The 22,741-nt window shown below is 43.2% G+C and overlaps 2 protein-coding genes across 7 annotated transcripts in view; one reads left to right on the top strand and one right to left on the bottom strand.

Annotated features, from left to right (window-relative positions):
• Positions 1-16,516, top strand: part of Otulin (OTU deubiquitinase with linear linkage specificity) — a 43,898-nt gene extending 27,382 nt beyond the window's left edge. For 4 of the 6 annotated variants that reach the window (XM_078018019.1, XM_078018017.1, XM_078018013.1 and 1 more), the window contains 2 exons: positions 2,143-6,567; positions 16,257-16,516. In XM_078018019.1, the coding sequence (XP_077874145.1) occupies positions 2,143-2,337 (195 nt within the window). In that variant the 3' untranslated portion in view covers positions 2,338-6,567; positions 16,257-16,516. The remainder of the gene's footprint in view (positions 1-2,142; positions 6,568-16,256) is intronic. The other 2 variants (XM_078018007.1, XM_078018002.1) reach the window with 2 other exon arrangements.
• The window catches only part of Ankh (ANKH inorganic pyrophosphate transport regulator), a 133,093-nt gene continuing 126,523 nt past the window's right edge, over positions 16,172-22,741 (bottom strand). Inside the window, exons 10-12 of the mRNA XM_005336751.4 lie at positions 20,075-20,198; positions 19,364-19,463; positions 16,172-18,201 (exon numbers count right to left, since the gene is read on the bottom strand). Coding sequence (XP_005336808.1) covers positions 18,088-18,201; positions 19,364-19,463; positions 20,075-20,198 — 338 coding nt within the window. The 3' untranslated portion in view covers positions 16,172-18,087. The remainder of the gene's footprint in view (positions 18,202-19,363; positions 19,464-20,074; positions 20,199-22,741) is intronic.

Raw genomic sequence — 22,741 nt, 5'->3', positions numbered from 1 at the left:
AAAGCAATAGTTGAGTCACCACACCTTGAATAGCCAACCCTTGAGGCTACCCCATTCTCCTTACATGGCAGACTCTCATACCACTTTTTCCCAAAAGGCCCGAGTGCCAGGACAGATATTGCAAGGAGTAGAGAGCTGAGTTGAGTTCCCGCTGAGTCATCCTGGTGGGTGGAAAGCTGTTCCATTGTTTTTCTCAGTGTGTCACTGCTGGGCCAGGCAGGATGATTAATATAAAAAAATTATCTGTATGCATAATGTGGGTTGCTCACATCTCCTGAACCATTGCTAATACTTTGTAATAAAAAGCCTAGGAGAGTGTGGTTTGCATGTTAGACTGAAGTTAGTCCTTTATGAGATCCTACAAGGTCTGCTACAGTAGTGTCCATTCTTCTTTTAATAGCAGCTTTCTTGAAATGTAATTTACATACCAACAAGTTCACCCTTTTAAAATTTTGAAACTACCACTTGCAGTCTCATTTTAGACCAATTTACCACCCCCAAAAGACACCTCAAACCCATTAGCAGTTACTCTCCCTTCTGTGTAGCCCTGGGAAACCACAAAGCTACTTTCTGTCTCTAGTTTGCCTATTCTGGGCATTTCATATAAATGGAGTCATATACTGTGTGGTATTTTGTGACTGGCTTCCTTTGTTTAGCATAATGTTTTTAAGATTCATCCACATACTATTGCATGGATCAGTACTTCATTCCTTTTTATTGAAAAGCAACATCTCATTGTATGAAAGTACTGTATTTATTCATTTGTTAGTTTGACAGGTATTCGGGTTGCCTCCACCTTCTAGCTACTAGGAATAATCCTGCGGTGGATATTCGGGGATGATTTTTTGTGTGGACATATGTTCTTGATTGTATGCCTAGGAGTAGAATTGCTGTGGCAGATGGTGATCCTTTGTTGAACATTTTGAGGAATAGCCATACTGCATTTTAAAATAGTTTGTGCCAGTTTACACTCCCACCAGCCATGAATTAGTGTCCCATTTCTCCACATCTTTATCATCATTTTTACTCTTTTTTAAAAAATTGGGATGAAGTTCACCATAACATAAATAATCATTTAAAGTATGCAACTCACTGACATTTAGTACATTTATGGTGCTATGGGATCAGCAGCTCTATGAAGTCCAAAATATTTTCATCACTCCCAAAGAAAACCCTGTATTCTTTAAGGAGTCACTCCCCATTGTCATCTGGCTTTTTAAAATATTTTATTACTTTTTAAGTTGTAGGTGAACACATACCTTTATTTATTTTATATTTTGTGATGCTGAGGATCAAACCTCTCACATGCTAGGCAAGTGCTCCACCACTGAGCTACAACCCAAGCCCCTGGCTTTTTTATTATAGCCATTCTAGTGGGTGTGAAGTGGTATCTCATTGTGGTTTTTGATTTACTTTTCTCTAATTAAGTAGGATGTTGAATATCTTTTCTTGTGCTAATTTGGCTACTTGCATGTCTTCTTTGGAGACGTGTCTTTGCAATCCTTTGCCCAGTATTTTTTTTTTATATATTATTATGAAATATTCACCTTTATTTATTTTTATTTTTTTGAGAGAGTGGGAGAAAGAGAGAATTTTTTTTTTAATATTTTTCAGTTCTCGGCAGACACAACATCTTTCTTTGTATGTAGTGCTGAGGATCGAACCCGGGCCGCACGCATGCTAGACGAGCGCGCTACCGCTTGAGCCACATCCCCAGCCCTTTGCCTAGTATTTAAGCTAGGGATATATATGGTTTTTAATATCTTTGTTTTATTTATTTATTTATTATTTTTTTATGTGTTGTTGAGGATTGAACCCAGTGCCTCTCACACGTGAGGCAAGTGCTTAACCAGTTAGCTACAACCCCAGCCTCTGGTTATATTTTTTTAATTGTTGAGTTGTAAGTATTCTTTATATATTCTGGTATGGGTACCTTACCAAATGTATGCTCCATTCTTGACTGTCTCTCTCTCTTTTTTTTTTTTTTTAATAACAATTGGGACTGGGTCCAAAGGAGAGGAGGAAAAAGGTCGCAGTGTAAGCCACTGCTGTGTGTGTGGTCAGGGTAATAGATGGGACATGGTGTAGACCCTATCTTTTGGTGTGGCTTCCTTAAGAATCCCATTTGCTCCTTCTCCACAGGTTGAAATGTTCCTTCTTGCCTATGCTGTGCGTCATACCATCCAGGTGTACCGGCTCTCCAAGTACAACACTGAGGAGTTCATTACAGTCTATCCCACTGACCCACCCAAGGACTGGCCGGTGGTGACCCTCATCGCTGAGGATGATCGGCACTATAATATCCCTGTCAGAGTATGTGAGGAGACAAGTCTGTGAGAGACTCACCTGCCTGGACAGTCTGAGGACATGGCAAAAGTGCATAGGCAGCTCCTCAGCATGGGCTCAGGCCTCTGCTGGTCTCTAAGAGCAGTCTGTGAGAACTCTTGGGCCCCTGGGAGCCAAGTTGGACTGGGGTATTCTGAAGACTAACTTTTCATAATAAGAACAACTGTTTTCCCTTATCTGGGACCCAGTGTGTTTCATTGGGACCTTCAGAGCATACCTTTGGAAAGTGCATACTGCATTTCCGTAAAGCAAATACTTTGTTTTAGAGGAAACTCATTTTGAAGAATATGTTCATGGTCTCAAGTCAAAATTCTCTCTACTGGTAAACTGGCTTTTAAGTTTTAAGATGGTAATTTTTCTTTGGTGGAAATGGGTCTCTGTAGTGATCATTCTATGCAGTCTGCTTAAGTGGTACAATTCTGGGAGATTTGTTAATGGCACAGTCATCATCCTCGGATATTCTATCTTATGGAGGGATGAGCAGTGATTCAGACTTACATATTAAGTAATGCTATTTTAAGCAGATGGTCTCATAGAAGATGAAGAATTGGGCCCCAGAGTGGGTTGTTTGGAGGCTTTTTTCAAGTTTGGAGGAGATACAGTGGAATCTAGTGATTGTTACAGGTGTCTACTGTCCCCAATGTTCCAGAGTCTGGGACATGGTACAGGTCCCTATTAGCATATGAATGTTTCTTGTAGTTGTACTCCAGTGTCAGGGGCTGTTAATTATTCTAAAGTTCCAAAGAGTCACAGTTTTATAGTTAAAACAGAGTTTATATCCACCCATGTGTTTAGAGGAGGAATCTAAGGCCATATGATTTCAGTCACTGCTCAGAGTTCAGAGGTGGGGACAAGCTGGGCTCCTGATCTTCTCTTGCCCTTTTCATGCTGTGTTTAAGGTAGCATCATTGCCAGATCCATGTAATGGGCTGATATCCTGTTTGCTGGCAGGGGATAAATAACAGCAACCAACCTGAGATTTTTCCTGAGCAAGCTAAAGCAACAGTGTGCAGAAGGGTGGCTGAGCCGTATGTGTCCTTGCTTTGGCTTGGGCAGCCTGAGAAAAGCAGTGATGACCTGCTGGGCACAGGCGAGGTGTTTACTGGAGCTGCTAAAGGGGACAGTGCTGCTGAGCTGGTCTGCAAGGGATGTGCACTGTGGTCATTGTTCATGTGAACCAGACACATCACTCTTCAGTATTCTGTTGGCGGCACCTGAATTGGCTCAACATTTGTGGAGTTGATGTTTCCCTCAAGTACTGAGCTTATTTTATAATAATTAAAATCTATTTGATCTAATTTAATATGATTAATAAGTTTTCTACACTTTTTGAAAATCTGTGTCTGTTAATAAAGAATTAAGTCTTAGTTAAGAAAGCTCAGCCTGCACAAAGTATTCAGACTGTTACATTAGTACTTTTCCTAGTACCTACTTGGTGATATTCACCACATTTTACTAGACATTTATCAAGTAGCATTTTGAATCAGATTCTATAAATGTATGTGAATACTTTAGAGAGGCTTTGTGCTTTTCACAGTGAAATACATTGGTATCTTAAATAAGGAGGTACCTAGAAGCCCAATTAAAGTAACAATAATGACTTCTTGGCTTTGACAAGTTTAGTATTTGTAACTATATGATAGGAAATGTTTACCATTCATTTATGAGCATTCTTTTAGAGCATAGCTTGAAATATTTAGATTATACTTGGCAATAGAGATTTATGCCCTTGGGATATATTGAATCTGACCATTGGTTCATATACATTATTGAATGTGAATAATAGGATATTAAAAATCATGATTAATGCATTTTGAAAATGCTCTAATCTTAGTGAACTTGAACTGGACTTCTGGGCAATTTGCTTACATTTTAAATTTAAGTCTACAGAAATTGTAGTTTTAGCCACCACATTGGTAAAAATTTGAAAGGGGGTGTTTATTTTATGTTGCTTATTGTTCAAAGACCTTCTCACACTGTGCTATCAGACTGTCATCCAGGTTTAGCAGAATAACATCAGAAAAGAAAGCTTTCAAAGAAATAGTACTTAATGAAATAGAAATGATTAGTTCATTTAAAAATTCTTTTTTTTTTTTGGTTGCAGTATTCAATTTTAGTTGCTCAGAGTCTTAATTTCATTTTTCATTTTTGGTCTTGAGCTGGTGAGTGACATCAATAGTATAGAAATTGAATTAAGATAAAAATGGATTCAAGAGAATAATCTACTTAGAGGGATCTTTAAAATGGTATGGTGTTCTAGAAGGGGGCAAGGTAGTGAGAACTACACTATGCTTACTTTCTAAGAGTTTATATTGCAAGAGTTCAGAAGTTTAGAGATATTGGCAGAACTTAAACCTTTGAGCTCCTTTAGGGCACATTTAAACCTAAAAGCATTTCTCTGTGTCGTGTCCCATGGAATGAACATTGCTTTTCCAGAACATTTTCAGATTCTCCTCTTTGCCTGAACTTCTGGATGTTCAGCATCCACTCTGCACTAGGATCAGTGATGGCAGTATCAGGGAACAAGCAGCATCTATGGTCTCCAGCTTGTGATATGGGAATATGTGGGGTTTGGTCTGCAGTATTACCATTCCTTCTCTCTAGAATATCGCATATGAAAATGTTTTAAGTGCAAAGAGCAGGATTAATCCTGTTTTCTTTATATAGCCACTTACACTTTTATTACACTATAATATATTCTCTTAATGTCTACTAAGATGTTTTCCTTGGTTAAGGTGAGCAAATATTGGTTTTGAATCCTTTTGTTCTACTCCCCTCTAGTTTTAGAGTTTATCAGGTAAAATCTCATAGCTTGGGACCCAGTAGTATTCTGAGAGGGTGGATGTGAGCTGTCCCATGTGATTATTTTTTTTTTCTAAACAATAAATTGAAATTTATAATTGGGAATGGTAAAATGAATTGGTATGTATATTGAAGATGTGGCGGCCATTAAGTCTGGAAACATGTTAATCATATTGAAACATCATATCAGTAGACCATTTATTATGTCTCTCTTCCCAGGCCTCCTTATAGCATTTTGAATGCCCAGAGGCTTCAGTAGCATTAATGGAGGAGGACACTGATTGGAGTTTAATTTTAGTTAAGCCCACTGATTTCTTAGGTGTAAGTTTGGGTCAGGAATGAAATTGCCAAATATGGGTCAATACAAAGAAAGAACACTGGATTCAAAATATCCAGTCTTGGTAATTATATTCCTAGTAACCAAGGGTGCTTGAGCTTAATTATAACTTCAAAATAATTTTTATACTCAGTTTTAGGAACTTTCACTTATATATTGAAAAATGCCTTGATTTGTATTCACATAAGTGGTGCTAAAAATACAGTATCTTTTAGAAGAACCTCAGGAATCCATGACTTGGGAGTATTTCAGTGTGGGAACACAACCAGAATTAACGTATTTAGGGATATCTCTTCTCATTTTTATTGTGTTTGTAATACTCTTTTGGTGGTGTTACCTTGCTTTTGGCAGTTTCTAACTTTCTATATTATGGATTTGAGGAGGATAACAGCCCAATGTTGTAACTTCTGCCAGAGTTGATGGTGTTTTTCTTCCATGGGGGAGTCTGCCGTGAAGGGAGAGCACTCGTGGGAACCCAACCCTGCTAGCTCGGCTTGTTTAACATCATCTCCTCTGTTTACACTATAAGATGTTTGAACTTGCCAAAAATTTCTCCTGTTTTGAAAAACATGCCCCTGAGGTTCTGGACAGTTTGAGGCCTTACTTCCCATTGGCAAACTCATCCAGATTCCTGGTTCAGAGGGCAAGAGTTTCCTGTCACCTGTTGAGTCTCTCGTCTTCACTGTAGGGGCCACTCCTACTCTTGGATTTTGCTGTTGATCCCCTTTAGCAAACCTGGATGCTGAGGATTGTAAAAATAAATAACTAAAAATAAACTCAAGAAGCCTGGCTGTGTCACTGTAGTTAAATGCCTGCTTTTGAGGACTTTGGCAGACTGTGATCCAATGCTTTAACTTTCCAGCGCCCCAGGGCAGGCCTGTGGTGTCCAGGTCAGTGACTGTTGACCTCACTCCTGCGCTTTGGAGTGCGGGAATCAATTCTGGGGAGGCCTTGTTGGGCAGAGATAGAGTTAGATGAGGTGAAGTGATTAGCACATACCTTCAAAAACGGTGCACAGTTTTGGACTTAGACCTGGATTAATGAGCATTCCCACTACTGGATTCTAACAGGGTTGAGTGAGGGTGAGTTACTGAACCTCCTTAAATCTCAATGTCTTCAACTCTACCTTGCATAGTCCTCTTATCTTGGATGCTGGTGTGGATTAAGTGAGATGCCAGCATGTAACAGATTTAGAGGAAGATCTCAGCCTGCAAGAGCGGGGCTGCAGCCCAATCCTGACCCAGCCTTGCTTATGTTTGCTGAGCGAGGCCAGCTTTAACCATTTCAGCTACTGGAAATGTGATAGCAAGAACTTGTATGTGTTGATATGAGTTAGGATGTCATTGAAAGAAGTTAATAATCTAAAAATGGGGCAGGATGTTCACAGGCATTGCAAGAGCAGAGAATGAAGGATGAGCCTGCAGAGTTGTGCCTTCCTCATAGTCAAAGAAATGCTGAGGGGCTGGGGGTGGGGCTCAGTGGCGGAGCACCTGCCTAGCATGTGTGAGGCACTGGGTTCGATTCTTAGCACCACATATAAATAAATGTATACAATAAAATCCATCAACAATGAAAAAATGTATTAAAAAAAAACCAGAACTGCTGAGCCTGAAGTATTGCAAAATGGTGCTGGACTTCTGAAGGACCTACTGGCTAGGGATTGGGCATCCCCTAGAAAACAGTGTTAAGCTGGTGGTGGGCAGCAGCAACAAACCATTCTCCTTCACTGTCCCATTCATGTGGGTTCATCAGCTTTTTCAGTGTTGCATATAAACACACTTTCTCCCTCTACTTGTCTGAGTTATGGTGCTCAGCTCAACTTTGAGGCCAGTGCTTCTAGCACTTCCTCCTCCTTGACCTTCTTTCACCCTGGGAGTGGAGAGAAAAACTCTGGTCCTGACAGTGGGTCTTCTGGAAGCCCTTCTGAAGGTTTTACAACCTCCAAATGGTAAAGAGAAGCCCAGCTGCTTAGCTGCTTTATTGTGGTTAAACAAGCAGGTATTTATCCAGTATGTTTCTGTTCACCCCCCCCCCCCCCCCCCGCCTTGCCCAAACCTTGGACATTCTGCATTTTCTCTGTTTTCTTCTCTTTTTGTCTGGGTTCTGTTGCCTATTTATACTCTTTGCCTGTTACATTGCTCTCCTTCCCTAATTTGAGTGTGTGCCTGAAACCTCTTGTCAAACTACCCTGTAGAGTGGTCCTGTTGATTTATAGGTCCTAGTCAACACCAAGCTTTATCAAACTTTCTGATCTTTGCTGGGCTGCAAGTTGGAAATTCAGTTTGTGTTTCTTTACTTTTGAGTAAAGTAGGACATACGTTCATTTGTCTAAGCCATTTGCAGGTCATTTTCTGGGAGCCAACTGTTCATGTTCCTTGCCCAACAGTTGTATGTTCTAACAACCTTTGGCTTTTATACTTGTATTTAACAGAAGAGGGATTTTGTAGGGATAGGAGCAGTGAGAAGGGAAGACAGACTGAGGGGGCAATTGGGGGTTCTTATTGAGCTCTTTGGTTGAAAGAAACAAGAACTCAGCTTAGCTTAGTTCTTGGAGGGCTTGTCCTTCTTTGGAGATAAGAAAAGAACCTTAAAGATGTAGACTGTGGGGTTGTGGCTGCGGCTCAGTGGTAGTGCACTTGCCTGGCATGTGTGAGGCACTGGGTTTGATTCTCAGCACCACATATAAATAAATAAAATAAAGGTCTATCAACAACGAAAAACATTAAAAAAAAAAAAAGATGTAGACTGTGGGGGGAGGGCTGTTGTGTAGGTGTCCTGGGGTCAGAGCACATTCAGGGGAGAAAGGTGGAACTACCTTTGTCCTTTCACTAGAGTGCCTTCTCTGGGCTTGGTTTGCTTTCAAATTCAGGGAAATCAGAATCATCCAGCTGAGGCTCACCCCTCTCAACTCCCTTCTGACCACCAACACTCCCTCACGGTCACCACCCTTCACTTGTGCATCCCTAACAAGTGAGCTGAACTATGCATGACTCCAGGGATGAAATCACAGAGTAACTTTTTTTTTTTTTATCTTTCCATCCTTCAAGATGTATTCCGTGGGAAAACTTCCCCTGTATCCTGTGACTTTGCTGAGTACTCTGTTAATAGAGCTTATAGTCATATTAATTTGCCAAATGCTATTTGTATTAGTCAGCTCTCTACAACTATAACAAATAACTTAGATAATCGACTTACAAAGAAAATGTTTTGGCTCAGTTTTTAAGGTTCCAGCTCATGACAGGAAAGACCCATTGTGTTTAACCCTGTGTTGAGGCAGAAGCATGTGGCGGAACAAAACCACTTGCCTCATGGCCAGGAAACAAAAGGGAAGAAGAAATGAGGATTCTCTAATCCCTTTCAAGGGCATGGCCTCCATGACCTAAAGACCTCCCACTAGTCACCTCCTCCTAGTGGCCCTGCCCTGGGGACCAAGCCTTTAGTACATGGACATTTAGGAGCATTCAAGAGCAAACTCATATTCCTTTTCTACTTAAGAAGTTGGAATATCCCAACTGTGTTAGAGCCACAACTGATGGCTGGCCGCCCTGTCTGGCCCTCCAGAGTTGAAACGGGAGGAGGGAGGCGAGGTGAGGGAGAGAGCAAGGTCTTAACAGTTGTCCTAAACTGGCCTCCCTGCCTGGGGCTGAGTAGGGCTTAGCTCATGTTCTTTCTTCCTCTCTTGGGGTACTTTCAGGAATCTTTGGAGACCCTTCTATCCCCCACCTCTGGTCCCCAGTTCAGAGCCTCTCATTGACAGCTGCCTCGTTGTGCCAGTGCTCTGTACTCTGACCTACTTCTTCCTTGGCAGCTTCTCAGAATCCAGTGACAACCCAGCTTCTTTCTGCTGAGCCTTGCTAATACCCCTTCCCCAATGTAGTACTGTTGGACAGGCCTGAAGATGACCCCAGGCCCACCTGGTGATCACTGTGGCCAGGTCTCATCAAGAGAAAGGCATTTGTACCCCTTCCTGTCAGCCTTGGCTTATTCAAGGCAGCCTCAGTACACCTCTTCCCTCAGATTCAATGGGTGAGTCAGACACCAACCCCCTGAGTCCCGGCACTGTTGGGGCCAGTTCAAGTTCTCTGAATGGCTCCTGAAAAGCCCTGTCACTCAGTTGTTTAAGAGGTCCCTTCCAACCTAAGACACACACCCTTGAGTGGAGTGGGACCCAGTACAGATCTTTGCAAAGAAACCATCTCTGCAAATTCTCTTTTTAAAAAAATCCCTTAGTCCTTTGCCCTCATTGTGGATGGGGGTGATAGAGAGTTAAGACTCTGGAACAGGAAGCTGGTCCATCAGGAGTCCCTGTTTTGTTCTTGCTTCTCAGTAGCTGTTAATCCTGAATGCTGACTAGGTTCTTGTTTTCTGTACAGAGCCTGGATAGGCTGATGTACTTCGGTGGAAGTGCCAGGCTGGCCTCACAACCATCCATGCTCAGAGCAAGAATGGCCAGCCTAGAAAAGCAGGCTGGGTGCCTTAGAACTATCTGCAGTGGAGGAAGGGGACAGGGGAATCAGGGGACTTCTGGGAATGGGTGTGTAGGTGGGGTGCGGCACAATTCTGGGAGGTGTTATTTATATCCTATCCTGGGGACAAACAAGCCTGGAGAAGAAAGACCAGTCTGGAGGCTTCTGTAACCGCCAGGCCCAAGGAGTATCTGAGATAAACTGTGGGACTGCAGAGGGAAGCTGGAAATGGGAGAGGCTAGGAGGCAGCACTGGAGGGATTAGGGTCCGGTTCGATCTGGAGTAGGTTTCTGGGCTGCTGCTGATGTGGTTCCTCTGATAAGTCAGGAGACAGTGGGAGGGGTGGGCAAGAAGTGTGCAGGGAGGGGCTATGAGACCAAGGCCTCTCTGGAACCTCCAGAGGAGATGTTGGGAGGTGACTTAGTACTGGATCTGAAGCTTGTGAACAAGTCAGGGCTGGAAAACAGACTTTGGGATCGATCACTAGGGTGTGTTTAGTAATGGAAACAGGTCCGGGTTTAAGGCACTGGAAGCCTGTAGAACTGGATTCCCAACTAAGGTGGGAGGGGTCTGTAGACCATTTTTATTCTTTTCCACAGAGCTGAATTAAATAGCATTGGGAGGCATAGTTGCAGGCTGAGGAAGAGTGCTGTTTTCTGGTGTCTGAAGCATCTGGGGCAGAGGTGGTAGAACTAGCTGGGTAAGGAAGTCCTCTTTATCACCATGAACTTGCAAGGTCTGTCCACAGATGACCAGTTCTCCTTGGCTATTAGACCCAGAGGACTTTCTCCATAAGACAGGTGAAAAGTCTGACAGGAGTCTTTAGGTGTACAGCGTAATGTAAATTTGAAAATAGTTACTCCATCTGTTTATTCTATTTTGGTCTTGAGGTTCAAGGGTTTCTGAACCTGAGATAAGGTTACACTTTGTTTCATGAAAGTTCTAGTTTTTTTTTTCTTTGTTAAAGGAAACCAAACCATTCACAGATTCATTGACTGAAGTGCTTTCCTGTGACTTGAAAGATTAGTAGAGGAGCTACCTGTCTTCCTGAATTGCCACCTGTCACACTGCAAATCTTGATATCCCATAGATCATAAAAGCTGTAGGAGGCTGATTCAGGGGCACTAGTCACTTACCTGATGCATGGCTATTAAGCAGGGGGACAGAGCAAGGATGCATACATAGTTCATGATTTTGTTCCTTTTGTTTGAACACCAGTGTGCTGAACTGTGAAGTTGACATGGCATTTTCTGGCTTGCATTGTTTAGATAAGTGGGCAGAAAGATACAAGGAAGACGAATTTCCCCTCCACCCCAGCACTGCTTTTGATAGTGTCAAAAAGGAAAGCTTGGTCTGAGCAAAACTCCACGGTTAGGCCAGTGAGAGCACACAGGGTACTCAGGAAGGGCTGCAGGGGAGAGTGACGAGGAGATAGTTATGGCTATGGCATTGGTAGAACTCTGCTGGTGGGCATGGGTTGTGCAGGAGGTGATACTTATGACTCATCTAGACAGAGAAGACGGGGGAAAGTCTGGGGTAGGGTGGGGTGGGTGTTACATACTTGCCCCTTATGGTAGTGCTGCTCCCCACAGAACAATTAATGCCGCTTGGGTTGGTACAGCTCCAAGCTGTCTTTAAGGCCGCCAAGAACATACCCTGACATTGCTGAGCACGAAGAGAGGCATAACTGTGCGTGGACACAAAATTGGCACCTTAAGACTTCCAAGGCATGGCCAATGTAAGAGAAGCACTGAGAGCTGGGATTTTAACTATAAGATGTAAAGAAGAAAATTTTCAATCTTGAGCAAGTCAATGGGATGCTTTTAATCTTAGGGAGTGTAGATCTATAATAAAACACTTCATATACTATGAGTTGGCTAAAAAAATAAGAGACATCTTTGAGATGAAGATGTTGTATTTCAAAAAAAGAATAATGCTGGGCACAGTGGCACATGCCTATAATCCCTGTGACTTGAGAAGCTGAGACAGGAGGATTGCAAGTTCAAGGCAACTTGGTGAAGCCTTGACTCCCAAAATAAAAAGAGCTAGGGACATAGTTCAGTGGTAAAGTGCCCCTGGAGTCTATCTCCAGTACCAAAAAACAAACAAACTTTTTAAAATAAAGACTGATAGGAGCAAGCCTCTTAGATGTGAGCTGGAGGGTTTCAGTTTCTGCTTTTCTCACACTCAACTGATTTTGGGATTCCCACTATAAGAGGAGTGTGGAGAAGTTGGGGCTCAGAGAAGTACTTTCAGTATTATTGAAATTATGGGAAGTAAAAATCATTTTAATACAGAATAAAATCTGAAGGAATATGTTATATTTTAATAAGGTAGGGAGTAATAGAACTACCTCAATGCTCAGAAGTTTTAGTTACCAAAGCAAAGGGTCAAATTTTAATGTCATGTAAATTTGAAAGAGGAAAATTGTCAGGATTAGGAATTAAGTAACTCGTGAGTGAACAGGCTAATGATTTGAATAAGAAAATCAAGAAACTGAAAGCAATCTCAATATTATCTGCCAACTGTTTAATAAGCTTTATTTAAAGTAAAATTAGAATATAAAAACTAATTGAAATATATGGGTACAAATTAAAAAAACCTGAAAAACAAAATTATATAAATGTTCTTAACAATGAAAAATTTCCAATTAAATATATAAACAATGCTTGTTTAAATGAAGCATATAGTCACACTGACCTGCAGTCAGTTTTAATCAAAGGCTATACAAAAATTTTAATGCAATTGATTTCAACAGTTTAAATTAAACCCATAGTTTTGATATGGCTGACAGCCACCTTAGGTAGAGGAATGACTCCCTGTGGACTTAATTTTATTAAAAGGAAAAAGAAAAATATAGATTGCTGCTAATGTTCAGATCTGAAATGAAGACTGAGGTAATTTCTTTTTTCCTTATTGGATCTCATATGGAGTTCTGAAACAAGATCACATGTAGGATGTTAGACCAGGAAGAGGCCTTACAATAGTGGCTCAAGCCTCTCCTTGGATGGATGGATGGGCCAGTAAGGCTGAGAGGTGCAAGTGCTATGGAAGGCCATGCTGTGGGCCTGAGGCCTCCAGCTTGGAAGCTCTCCTATAGTGTATGAACATGGGCTTTTTGGTACTGGACAGAATCTTGAGTTTGACTCTGTCCAGTTTTGTGAAGCTATTTGGCTCTTTGGTCATACCAGCCTTAGAGATTTACCCTATCAAGACAAAATATATCACTGAATCCAAGAAACAAGTATTTGCTACCAAAAGCCTTGAGGATAAAGCAACCCTGGGGTAATGGGCCTGCTTTGTGGGATGCAGCCAATGCTGTAGAGTGCTGGGTGATTGGTGATGATGTCTGCTTTGTGTCTGCTTTGTGAGATGAGGATGGTATGAACTTGAACTTTGAGAACTGGTTCTTTGAATCTGTAGGGCCTTGCAGTTTATGGCCTCACCTTCAGGGAACTGGAGTCTACCCAACTCCAAAGCCACCATGCCCAGGGCTCATAGTTGGGAACATCTGTCTTTAAATCTTATAGTAATGACCAGTCTCCATATGACGGAATTTTCATGAAGTTATACAGTTAATGGTCCAACCATTTTTAGCTGGTCTGCTCTCATCTTTGCCTTTCTTTAACCTATAGAAACCTCATATTTCTGAAGAGAAAGGATTCCTAGTTTTTGTGTGCTTTTGTTTAAATGTCCATATTATAGAAGCTGATAACAAGTCTTGTTAGTAAAGTGCACTTGAAATTACATAGCTTAACTTAAAAAGGATACCATATAAAAAACACTTGCTGACCTTGTGTATAGCCCACAGCCACCTATGAAAGTACTTGTATGCATATATGAAGTCTTTGAGACCCTCATTGATTGCAAAGGAGGTAGAGAAAAAAATTATCAGTAAGATTAAATATTTTTGAAGGTACAGGTATACTTTTTCTGAAACCACTTGAACCTGTTGAAGATAATTTTTTTCTTTTGATGTAGGCATTCTTCCTAGCAGAAAGTTACAACAGATAGATCACAGACCTTAACCTCCCTTGCAGAGAAAAGGAAGTTTAAACTTAAAGCAAGTTTTCTTCATCTCATTATTTTTCTCCTTTTGAAATCAGATAGTAAAGTATATAATTTGTTACCTTTTCTGACTCCTGAGTGACATTTAGGTTATTTTGATTGCACAATGTAGTTTCTCTCATGCTGAACATTATGTAGTAATTTTGGATGTTTGGCCTCTGAAAGAGCAGGCAACAGGGCCTTTTCTTATGTTTTCCTTCAGGTTTTCTCTACATCCTGTTTTACGTGTGGTTAGATCAGCTGATGAGTCACCTGATGTTTTGCTGCTTCAAATGACAGAAATAGAGATTCAAAATAACCACACAGAGGAGTATCTCGGATGTTTACCAAACACATTGCGCAAAAACTTGCTTTTCTGCTGTTCAAATACTTTTTATAAAGTGTGAGGGCCGTGTGAAGTTGGTGGTGTGGAGAATGTAGGCAGGAGCTGCTGGCTGAATGTGCAGTGTGCACATCAACACTGAGGCCCCCACAGCTTTCCTACAGTGCAACTGTAGTGCACCTTTAGTTGCTAAGTTTAGCGAGCAGCTTACCTGCAGAACCAGGGGCCAGAAACCATGGCTGGTTGGTACAGACCAGCACATGATATTTTTTCTGGATGCTGGTATATTCAGATTTACTGAATTAGATTTCTATTTATTTATTTATTTTTGCCATGTTGGGGATTAGTCCCAGGGCATTGACATCCCCCTTGAGACATGCATGTCTTAAGGGAACAATTGAATTGCAACAATATACTTTCTACTTTGCAACACATATTGTCATTCTCCACTTTAGTTTGAGTGGGGGAGAGGAAATTGAGTCAAGGGCCATTGACAAAGTTTTAGAAAGGAGTATTACAAAAAAGTTCTTCCCATGCTCCACCCCTTCAGAAGAAGAGATCCCCAAGCAGAATAATTAGCAGGGTGGGAGCAGCTGACTCTTCTCACTTCCTCCTCTAAAGATAAATTGAATAACTTTTCTCATTATTGGGATATGTCACAACTGTTCCAATCCTGCCAGATCCAGAAAGGGCTGCAAGTGAAGCTACCCCTGGAGTCTGAAGACCTACCCCAGCTTCGTCACTCCCTAGTGAGCCCCAGGTGCCTTTCCTCCTGGGCGTCTGGTTTCCTGCACCTCCAAGGTTGTTTGAAGAAGGAAGTGCTGCAACTGCTGCATCCAGATTTCACTGAGCCTCCTCTGATGGATCTTTTCTCATAGGAAGTGTCTCATTTCTGAGCAAAACTATCTGTTAATGCTGAAAACCCAAATCAAAACCAGAGGAGTAACTTTGGCACAAAACAGGCCCAATGCAGGAAGCAAGTAGGGTGACTGACTTTTACTCAGCAATATAAACGAGTGGCCTTGAGTGTCAAAGAAGACTCCTCAATGGATGAGGGTTTTCTGCCAATGTGCAAATCTCAGCGCTCCCTGAGCCTGTGGCCAGCAAGTCCAATCTTTTCATGACTTTCTTGGAGCAGCCTCATCTAGTTCTATTTGCTCAGTTCTCTGAAGTCTTACAGATGCAGTGTGTTCAGGAAATCCTTACCTAAGGCTATGCTTTGAGTGGCCCAAACTCATTTCTCAGCCTTTAAATGAAAATCTGCTTTGTGCTCTTGTAGTTTGAGATTGGTCCTTCCATAGTCCTTGACATGTGACTCTCACAGGCACAGCACTCTTCTAAATCTGTCAGCTAAGTGATCTGTGCAAAAATTAACATGTTGGAACATTGCTTGGGTTAGCAGACTTGAAGGGTTGCCCCTTGTGACTGTGGAGTGGGGAAAGCGTCCCTTCTCCCCTTTCCCTATCTGGATGATGAAATTCTTGGTGCAAACAGGAGAACATGCCAGCTCAGGGTTCTGTCTTCAGAGTTCAGATGCTTCTTTGGCTATGTCGCAGCAGCCAAGGTAAAGAAAATGTGTGAAGAAGCACTACAGAATCCCAGCTCCTGAGCTGTGGCATGGGACTGCACTGCTTCTCAGATTCTTGGGAACTCCAAAATAACATGATGGCCCATTAATCTTTATCACTAAAGGTATCTCTGAAGTTAAAATTGCATGTCCTAATTGCACAATAAGGAGTTGTGCTAGCTGATTTACACTGGATTGAATGAGAAAGGATTTGCTTTTTCATTTTGCTTTTTAACCCCAGAAGCATGAAATAGTCACACATGTTAAAAAATACTGCTGTTTAATTTTCTAGTCATGTACTTTTTAAAAGCCAATACAATTAGATTTTTTTTTTCTTCATCTTTTCAGATCTGCCCCTGAAACCACCCCCAAAGCAGCTACGCATCTGAATGTTCAGCACTCATACATATAAATGGAGGAAAAGCCGCTCTGAGGAAGCATGTAAGGACTTGTCCCTGTGCGGGGCACATCTGAGGGGCACCAGGTGCCCCAAAGCGGGAATGCAGCCCTGTGAGGTTCACAGCCACCTTTATGTCCTTACAGCCTTTTTTCTCTGAGGAACAGTATGGGTACACAGCACTGAAAACAATAAACACAACAGGACCGCCTTCTCCTTTGCCTCTTTTGCCCTTCCAGCTCACACTCGCATTCCCACAGTTGTCCACACAACAATTTATTCCTGGGTTACCCGTGACCCAGAATAGTTCTCTGGTCATTTATGGACCCTTACATTCATATGCAAACAAGGGATTTTGTAAAAACTGCTGCAAATAAGATACAATGGTCAGTGATACAATACCATTCAACTGCAGGTATGTGGAACACGCAATCACTGCATCGTATTAGAGACATTTTATTGAAAATGCGAAAATAGGAAATGTATTATAGCCTAAAATAAATTACATAACATATACAGCATATATTTATATCTTTAAAATATTTTGTTTAGGTTCTTTCAGTCTAGTTATTTTGACTAAAACAAGAATTTAGAGAACTGTGTCCATAATTTTTTTAAAGGAAAAAACCCGCTCTCCAAAACTTAGAAAAATATACTGCACTAAATGGATTTCCAATGCATTATTTCAGGGAATATCACATAGTGACTTTGATAATTGTTTATAAAATGTCTTGCTTTATGGTGTATGTGAGAGGGAAGTACCGTAGTACACTTGGAATTACCTGTACCGCAGAGTCATGACTTGGAACGGCAGAACCAGGTAATAAACCTACTTTAAAAGTTATGAGACAGCAACCTGGCATTAGAATGCTAGATTATGACTTAAAGCTTCAGTTCATTGTAAAACTCAATGGAAAGTGAGAAGGCTCCTTTTAACTCGCTCTAGTGCCATCTTCAGGAAAGGGGTGAAAAGCCTCAGGGAAAGTCATGCGGAGGGATGCTGATGCTGGGAGATGCGCTTTTGTGTCAGCTGTGAAAAGGTGGCTCGTGTGTACACACGGTGGGGTATGACAGCTCGCTCTGATCTAGGAAAACGAAAAGTGAGATGCCATTGACCACGTCAATTTGCTACTCTGATGGCATTGCAAACATTTCTACAGCAAATTTCCATACATCGGCCCAGTGTGGTCACAAATCTGTTCCTCAGTGTGCATGGCGACTCTGGGCTGCAGCTTGTCGCTCACCTTCTGCATATATTTGGTAGGCAGTTCATGACTCCATGGTGGAAGGGAGAAGAAACTGGCCACCAGGTGACATCTCTGTGTACAGCCATGTTACTGGGAAGCAAGTCAAAGGAGGCCAAACTTTAACCTGTTGATTCTTAAGAGAGACAAAATGGGACAGGAAAGAGTCTGTGGCCAGCTGGGCAGTGGTGGCCTGAGAGGCGATGGCACAGCCGCAGTCCTTTGGTTCAAAGTAAAGATTGTCCGAGGGAGGAGTAGAGACTTTTGACTACGAGGCAGCTATGTCTTTTGGGTTTTCATGAAGCAGGGGCACAAAGTCATCGGTTTTGTCTGTTTACAAAGCGGAAGGAAAGACCTTTCTTTAGGTCCCCACATGAGTGTGAGCATACCCAGTATGCTAGAGAATTGACATGAAACCTTTAAATCAAGGCCTCTTTCATTACCAAAAACAAAACAAAAAACAAAAAAACACATGGGAAAGAGATGATGCTGAAGTGCCATCCCAACTGTCCCTGCAGTGCCCGTGGAGTCCTGTGCCTTAGTCATTCTCCTCTCTCATTTCTACGATGTCCGTCACCTCCTCTGTTGGAGGCATGTCAGTCATGGCAGAGTCTTCCCCCTCAGTGGCTGACTCGTTCTCCATCTTCTTTTTCTAAACCAAAGAAGACTCGTTAGTGTGGGGCCGTGGACAGGGCACCCGGCAATAGAACCATGAGCAGGGAGAGGCTGCCAGGACCTCTGGCTGCAGACTTGGGTCTCGCCTGTGGTTGGGGGGTGAGCTCATCAGGCTGCATCTTGTTCAGCACACTCCTCTCACCTGCAGTGTGCCTGTCACTGTGCTAGGCACTTCGAGGGACCATTTCTCACCTCCCTGCAGCCCTTTGGAGTGGAGGCTGTTCTTTGCAGTTCTGTCACCATTGTTCCCCACTACCCTTATGGCCATGTGCAAACTATTAGCCTCCTCCCTAAAGCCTGAAGCTTTGAATCTCATGTTCTAGAACACTCCTCCCTGTTCTGTCATCACTTGGTCTCTCTGGGATAGCTTTGAGTCTTGCTTATTACCTGAAACAGAAAAAGAAATACCCCTCACAGGGCGTGGTGACCCTGCCTGCAAGGTAGACCAGCTGTATGCCAGCAGGTAGAACATGTGACAGTGTGGGAGAGTGCTGAGGTGGGGTGGGGTGAGGTCTAGCACAGTCAGGAAAGGCTTTCTGGAGGAGGGCTGAAGAGGGGAAAGGCTCTGTGGAGGCAAGAGAGGGAGAGTGGCCTAATCACCCCACATTTTCTAAATTAGCCACACCTTAGTGATCCAGTCTGGGCTTACAATGACTTAGGGGAGGAATCAGGTTGCAAGAAGAGTCACTTTTTTTTTTTTTTTTTTTTTTTTGTGGTGCTGGGGATTGAACCCAGGGCCTTGTGCATGGGAGGCAAGCATGCTTCCAACTGAGCTATATCCCCAGCCCAGAGTCACCTTTTTTAGGATTTTTTAAGGTCAAAATTGTTATTTAGTTTCTACAATTTTTTTTGGTCTCCAAAGGTTAACAGCAGGATGTAGGACTGTACACATCCATCCTGAGAGGTATGACTGTCTTTTGAAACACGGTGGGATATAAGGAAGAAACTATTATAGAAGAAAGGCTTCCCTGCCGTTACTAAAAGCTGACCAAGGTGAGGTGACACTGGCTGTGAGGGTACAGACCCTGGAAGGTCAAGATAAAGCTAAAGTGCCTATCATGGCTGTCCCTGCACATGTGTGGCACAAACTCAGAACACCTGGGAGGGGGCTTTGCAGTTCTGGAGCCAGTGTCTCTCACCTGTTTCCGATAGACGTAGCACGCTGCAATGGCGACCATGGTAGATTCTCCCACGAACCCTGCTAGGAGGGAGCCCACACCCAGGGTAGCTCCATGTACCCTGGAGATGAGAACACAAAGGTGGTTTGTCTGTTAAAGCCAAATTGAGCCACAACACAGAGTTTATGCCAAAACCCAACTGATGTTACTGAAACCCAGGAAAGGTGTAGCCTAGAGAGGGGCAAGTGAAACACATTCCTTTTAAAATTTTTTTTTAATGGACACAATACCTTTATTATTTTTATGTGGTGCTGAGGATGGAGCCCAGTGCCTCACACGTGTTAGACAAGCGCTCTACCACTGAGTTACAGTCCCAGCCCTGTGAACCTCACCCTTGATTAACTGGGTTCAGAAAGGGTCGCCCCCTAACAACCACCCATGCTGGGAGGAGGGACCTGGAACCCAGGGCTGAGCTGTCTTCCTTTGGGGACCAACAGGGCAGGATCCTCCCAGCCTCGGCTCAGCTCTGCAGCCCCGCCCAAGTCTCTTTCTTTTGTGATCCTGCACCTGGCACGAATCTCAAGAGCCTCCACCTGCTGCCAGGCAGAACTCCCTGCTAAAGATCTGGCTCCAGTATGCTCAGGGGGTTCACCTGAAAGTCCAGAGCATAAGGCTCTGGACAGAGTACTTAAGCAGCAGAAGGCCTTGGCAGCAAATTCCCTAATACCATACCCTAAGTAGGGCAGGACCACGAGGCTGGTGATGAGGACGATGATCCGCAGGACGGAGCTAGGCGCCAGGACAAAGGTTTTCTTCAGTGTCATCAGCCACCCTGTGAGATGGGCCCTCACTGTGACTGTGGAGAGAGCAAAGGGTTTGTCAGCTGTGTCTTCCATCAGCCCTGCTTCTCTCTCGTCACCTCTGGCCCAGAGACTGCCTGGCCTGGCCTTCCTGCTGCTTCTGAGTCAGGCTGGGCTCAGTCCCTGTTCCTACCCAGGCTTCCCGCCTCAGGTGGCTGGATGTAGGCGGGTCCCTTAGTAATCATCCAGGAAAGGTGGTAGCCTAGAGAGGCTACACCGGTGCACCACCTGTGATACAGTCTTCCCAGCCTTACCCTAGTCCTGACCATCCACTTCTAAAAGGCAACCACCCTCCCCCACAAAAAGCAACTTTTATGCTGGGTGAGCTCTTGTTGGCCCCAGAGCTGTATCCCATCACCAGAGAGGTGAGGGGATGAGAGAGTGGGGAACTGTTGTTGCTCCCACTTGCCATTACGTCCCTAGAGCAAGCCCTGTCCACTCCAACCGTGGGCACTGCCCTGTCTCCTCCCCATCATGGTGCAGCCACAAGTTCCATCTGTTGCTATTTCACAATGGACTATGCACAAATTCCCTGCACCTCTCTCCCCACCCAGATTGCAGGAGGCAGGGCTGCCAGCCTGAGTGTGGAGGAGGGTGCAGGAGGCCAGCACATGAATAACTGAACGGCATTGCTATGTTGGGCACAGACGCTTCCCCTTGCCAGGGAGAAGCCCTGAATGTCCAGATTCTATCTGGAACTGGAAGGGGCTTGAGGGAGTGTAGGGCCAGGGCCTGGAAGGGAGGGGACCCTCAGCCCCAGGCAGACAGCTCCAGCAAAGGCTCTTGGAGGAGGACGTGCTTGCTGCTGTGTAACATTAGCTTCCAGGATTGGTCTGTCTGGAAAGCAGAGCCTGCTGCACCATCCCCCAACCCTTCTCCCACCAAGCCCTCAAGAAGTGGGGGATTGAACCCAGGGCTAGGCAAGCCCTCTACCTCTACCACTGAGCTACACCCCTGTCCCTGCTGTTGTCTTGGTCTCAAACTGTGTCCTGCCTTCCCAAGTGGTGGAAGTGTTATATCAATGAGGCTCATTTCCTTTTTCAGGCACAGACCCACTTAAATTTGGCCAAGGGAGAGGGTAAGGGTCAGAGGCTAATCTGGTGGTGCAAACCCAAGATTGTCACGAGCAGAGATGGGGCCTGACAGCTATCTGGAAGGCCTTCTGACAGAAAGGAAGTGGAGTCAAGAAGAGATTAAAGGTGACTCGAACATCCAGCTGGAGCTTCCAGACTCCTTGGCCCCGCCTCAGGTCACAAGTGTGGGCAATGAACTTCAAGTGCAGCCTCCCCCAAGTGACATCACCTTCCAAACTCGACTTAGCCAGTGTCGACCCAACAAAGACCAGACACCATCCCACTGTGGTGGTCTGTGTCATTTCCTTCATTCCAGCCACAACCCTAAAAGTGACCCAAGGCTGGACCTCTGAGAAGACTTGGCACCTAAGAGTGAGAGCTACCTGTTGCCTAACTTGGGAACCACAAAAGACTGCTAGATGTTCTGGACTAACTCCATAACTCAGATCTTAGTTTAACATAGCCTTGTAGAATCTGGGTTTCCTCATTTAGGTGGAATTTTTTGGTAGTTAATTTTTCTTTTTTATTTCTGGGAATGAAACCAAGATCTCGTTCATGCTAAGCACATACTCTACCACTGAGCTACACCTCCAGCCCTGGAAATTTAGTTTTGACTAATATACACGTACTACAGGATTTAAAAGGTACAAAAGGATACAGTAGGAGATCTTCCTGCTACATATGACTTGTCCTGCTTCCCACATGCAACCAGTTACTGACTGGGTAAATTACTTCTAGAAATACAATATAGATATGCAAGCACTCAGATGGAAATTAGAATATAGTTATATATGTGCTGTACATTTGTCATAGCAATGGTCACATACTAACCAACCATTCCATAACCTATTATTCTCATTTTATGTAGAACTACCTCATTTTGTATAATATACCTAATGTTACTAAATCAACTTGGTCATTTTCAAACTGGCTTATGTTTTCTCTATGGGCATGTCCTGACCATATGCAATCTGGCCTCAACTTGCCCCTGGAATCTATTCTCTAAGAATAGTTCTCTTTATTTATATAGCTCCAAATTTTAGCAGTAATCTCACTCTATTTTCCTGTTTAAAATTTTTTTTTACTTTTTACTCAGGCATGGTGGTGCACACCTTTAATCCCAGTGGCTTGGGAAACTGAGGCAGGAAGATCAAGAGTTCAAGCCAGCCTCAGTAAAAGTGAGGTGCCAGGCAACTCAGTGAGATCCTGTCTCTAAGTTAAATACAAAATAGGGCTGGGGATGTGGCTCAGAGATCAAGTGTCCCTGAGTTCAATCTATGGTGTCCCAACCCCCCAATTTTTTACTTTTTAAGTTATCATACTGTAAAATTGGTATTTTTGTGTGTGTGTATGTAAAATTCTAAGAGTTGTAATTCATGAATTAACATAAGTAACCACCACCACAATCAAGACAGATGGCAGTTCTCTTGTTGGCCCAAAATTCCACATGCTACCCTTTTTGGTCT

Source organism: Ictidomys tridecemlineatus, chromosome 1, assembly GCF_052094955.1.
Source record: "Ictidomys tridecemlineatus isolate mIctTri1 chromosome 1, mIctTri1.hap1, whole genome shotgun sequence".
Taxonomy (NCBI): Eukaryota; Metazoa; Chordata; class Mammalia; order Rodentia; family Sciuridae; genus Ictidomys; species Ictidomys tridecemlineatus.
Note: the sequence above shows the minus strand (reverse complement) of the source record. Positions and strands in the feature narration are given on the sequence as shown.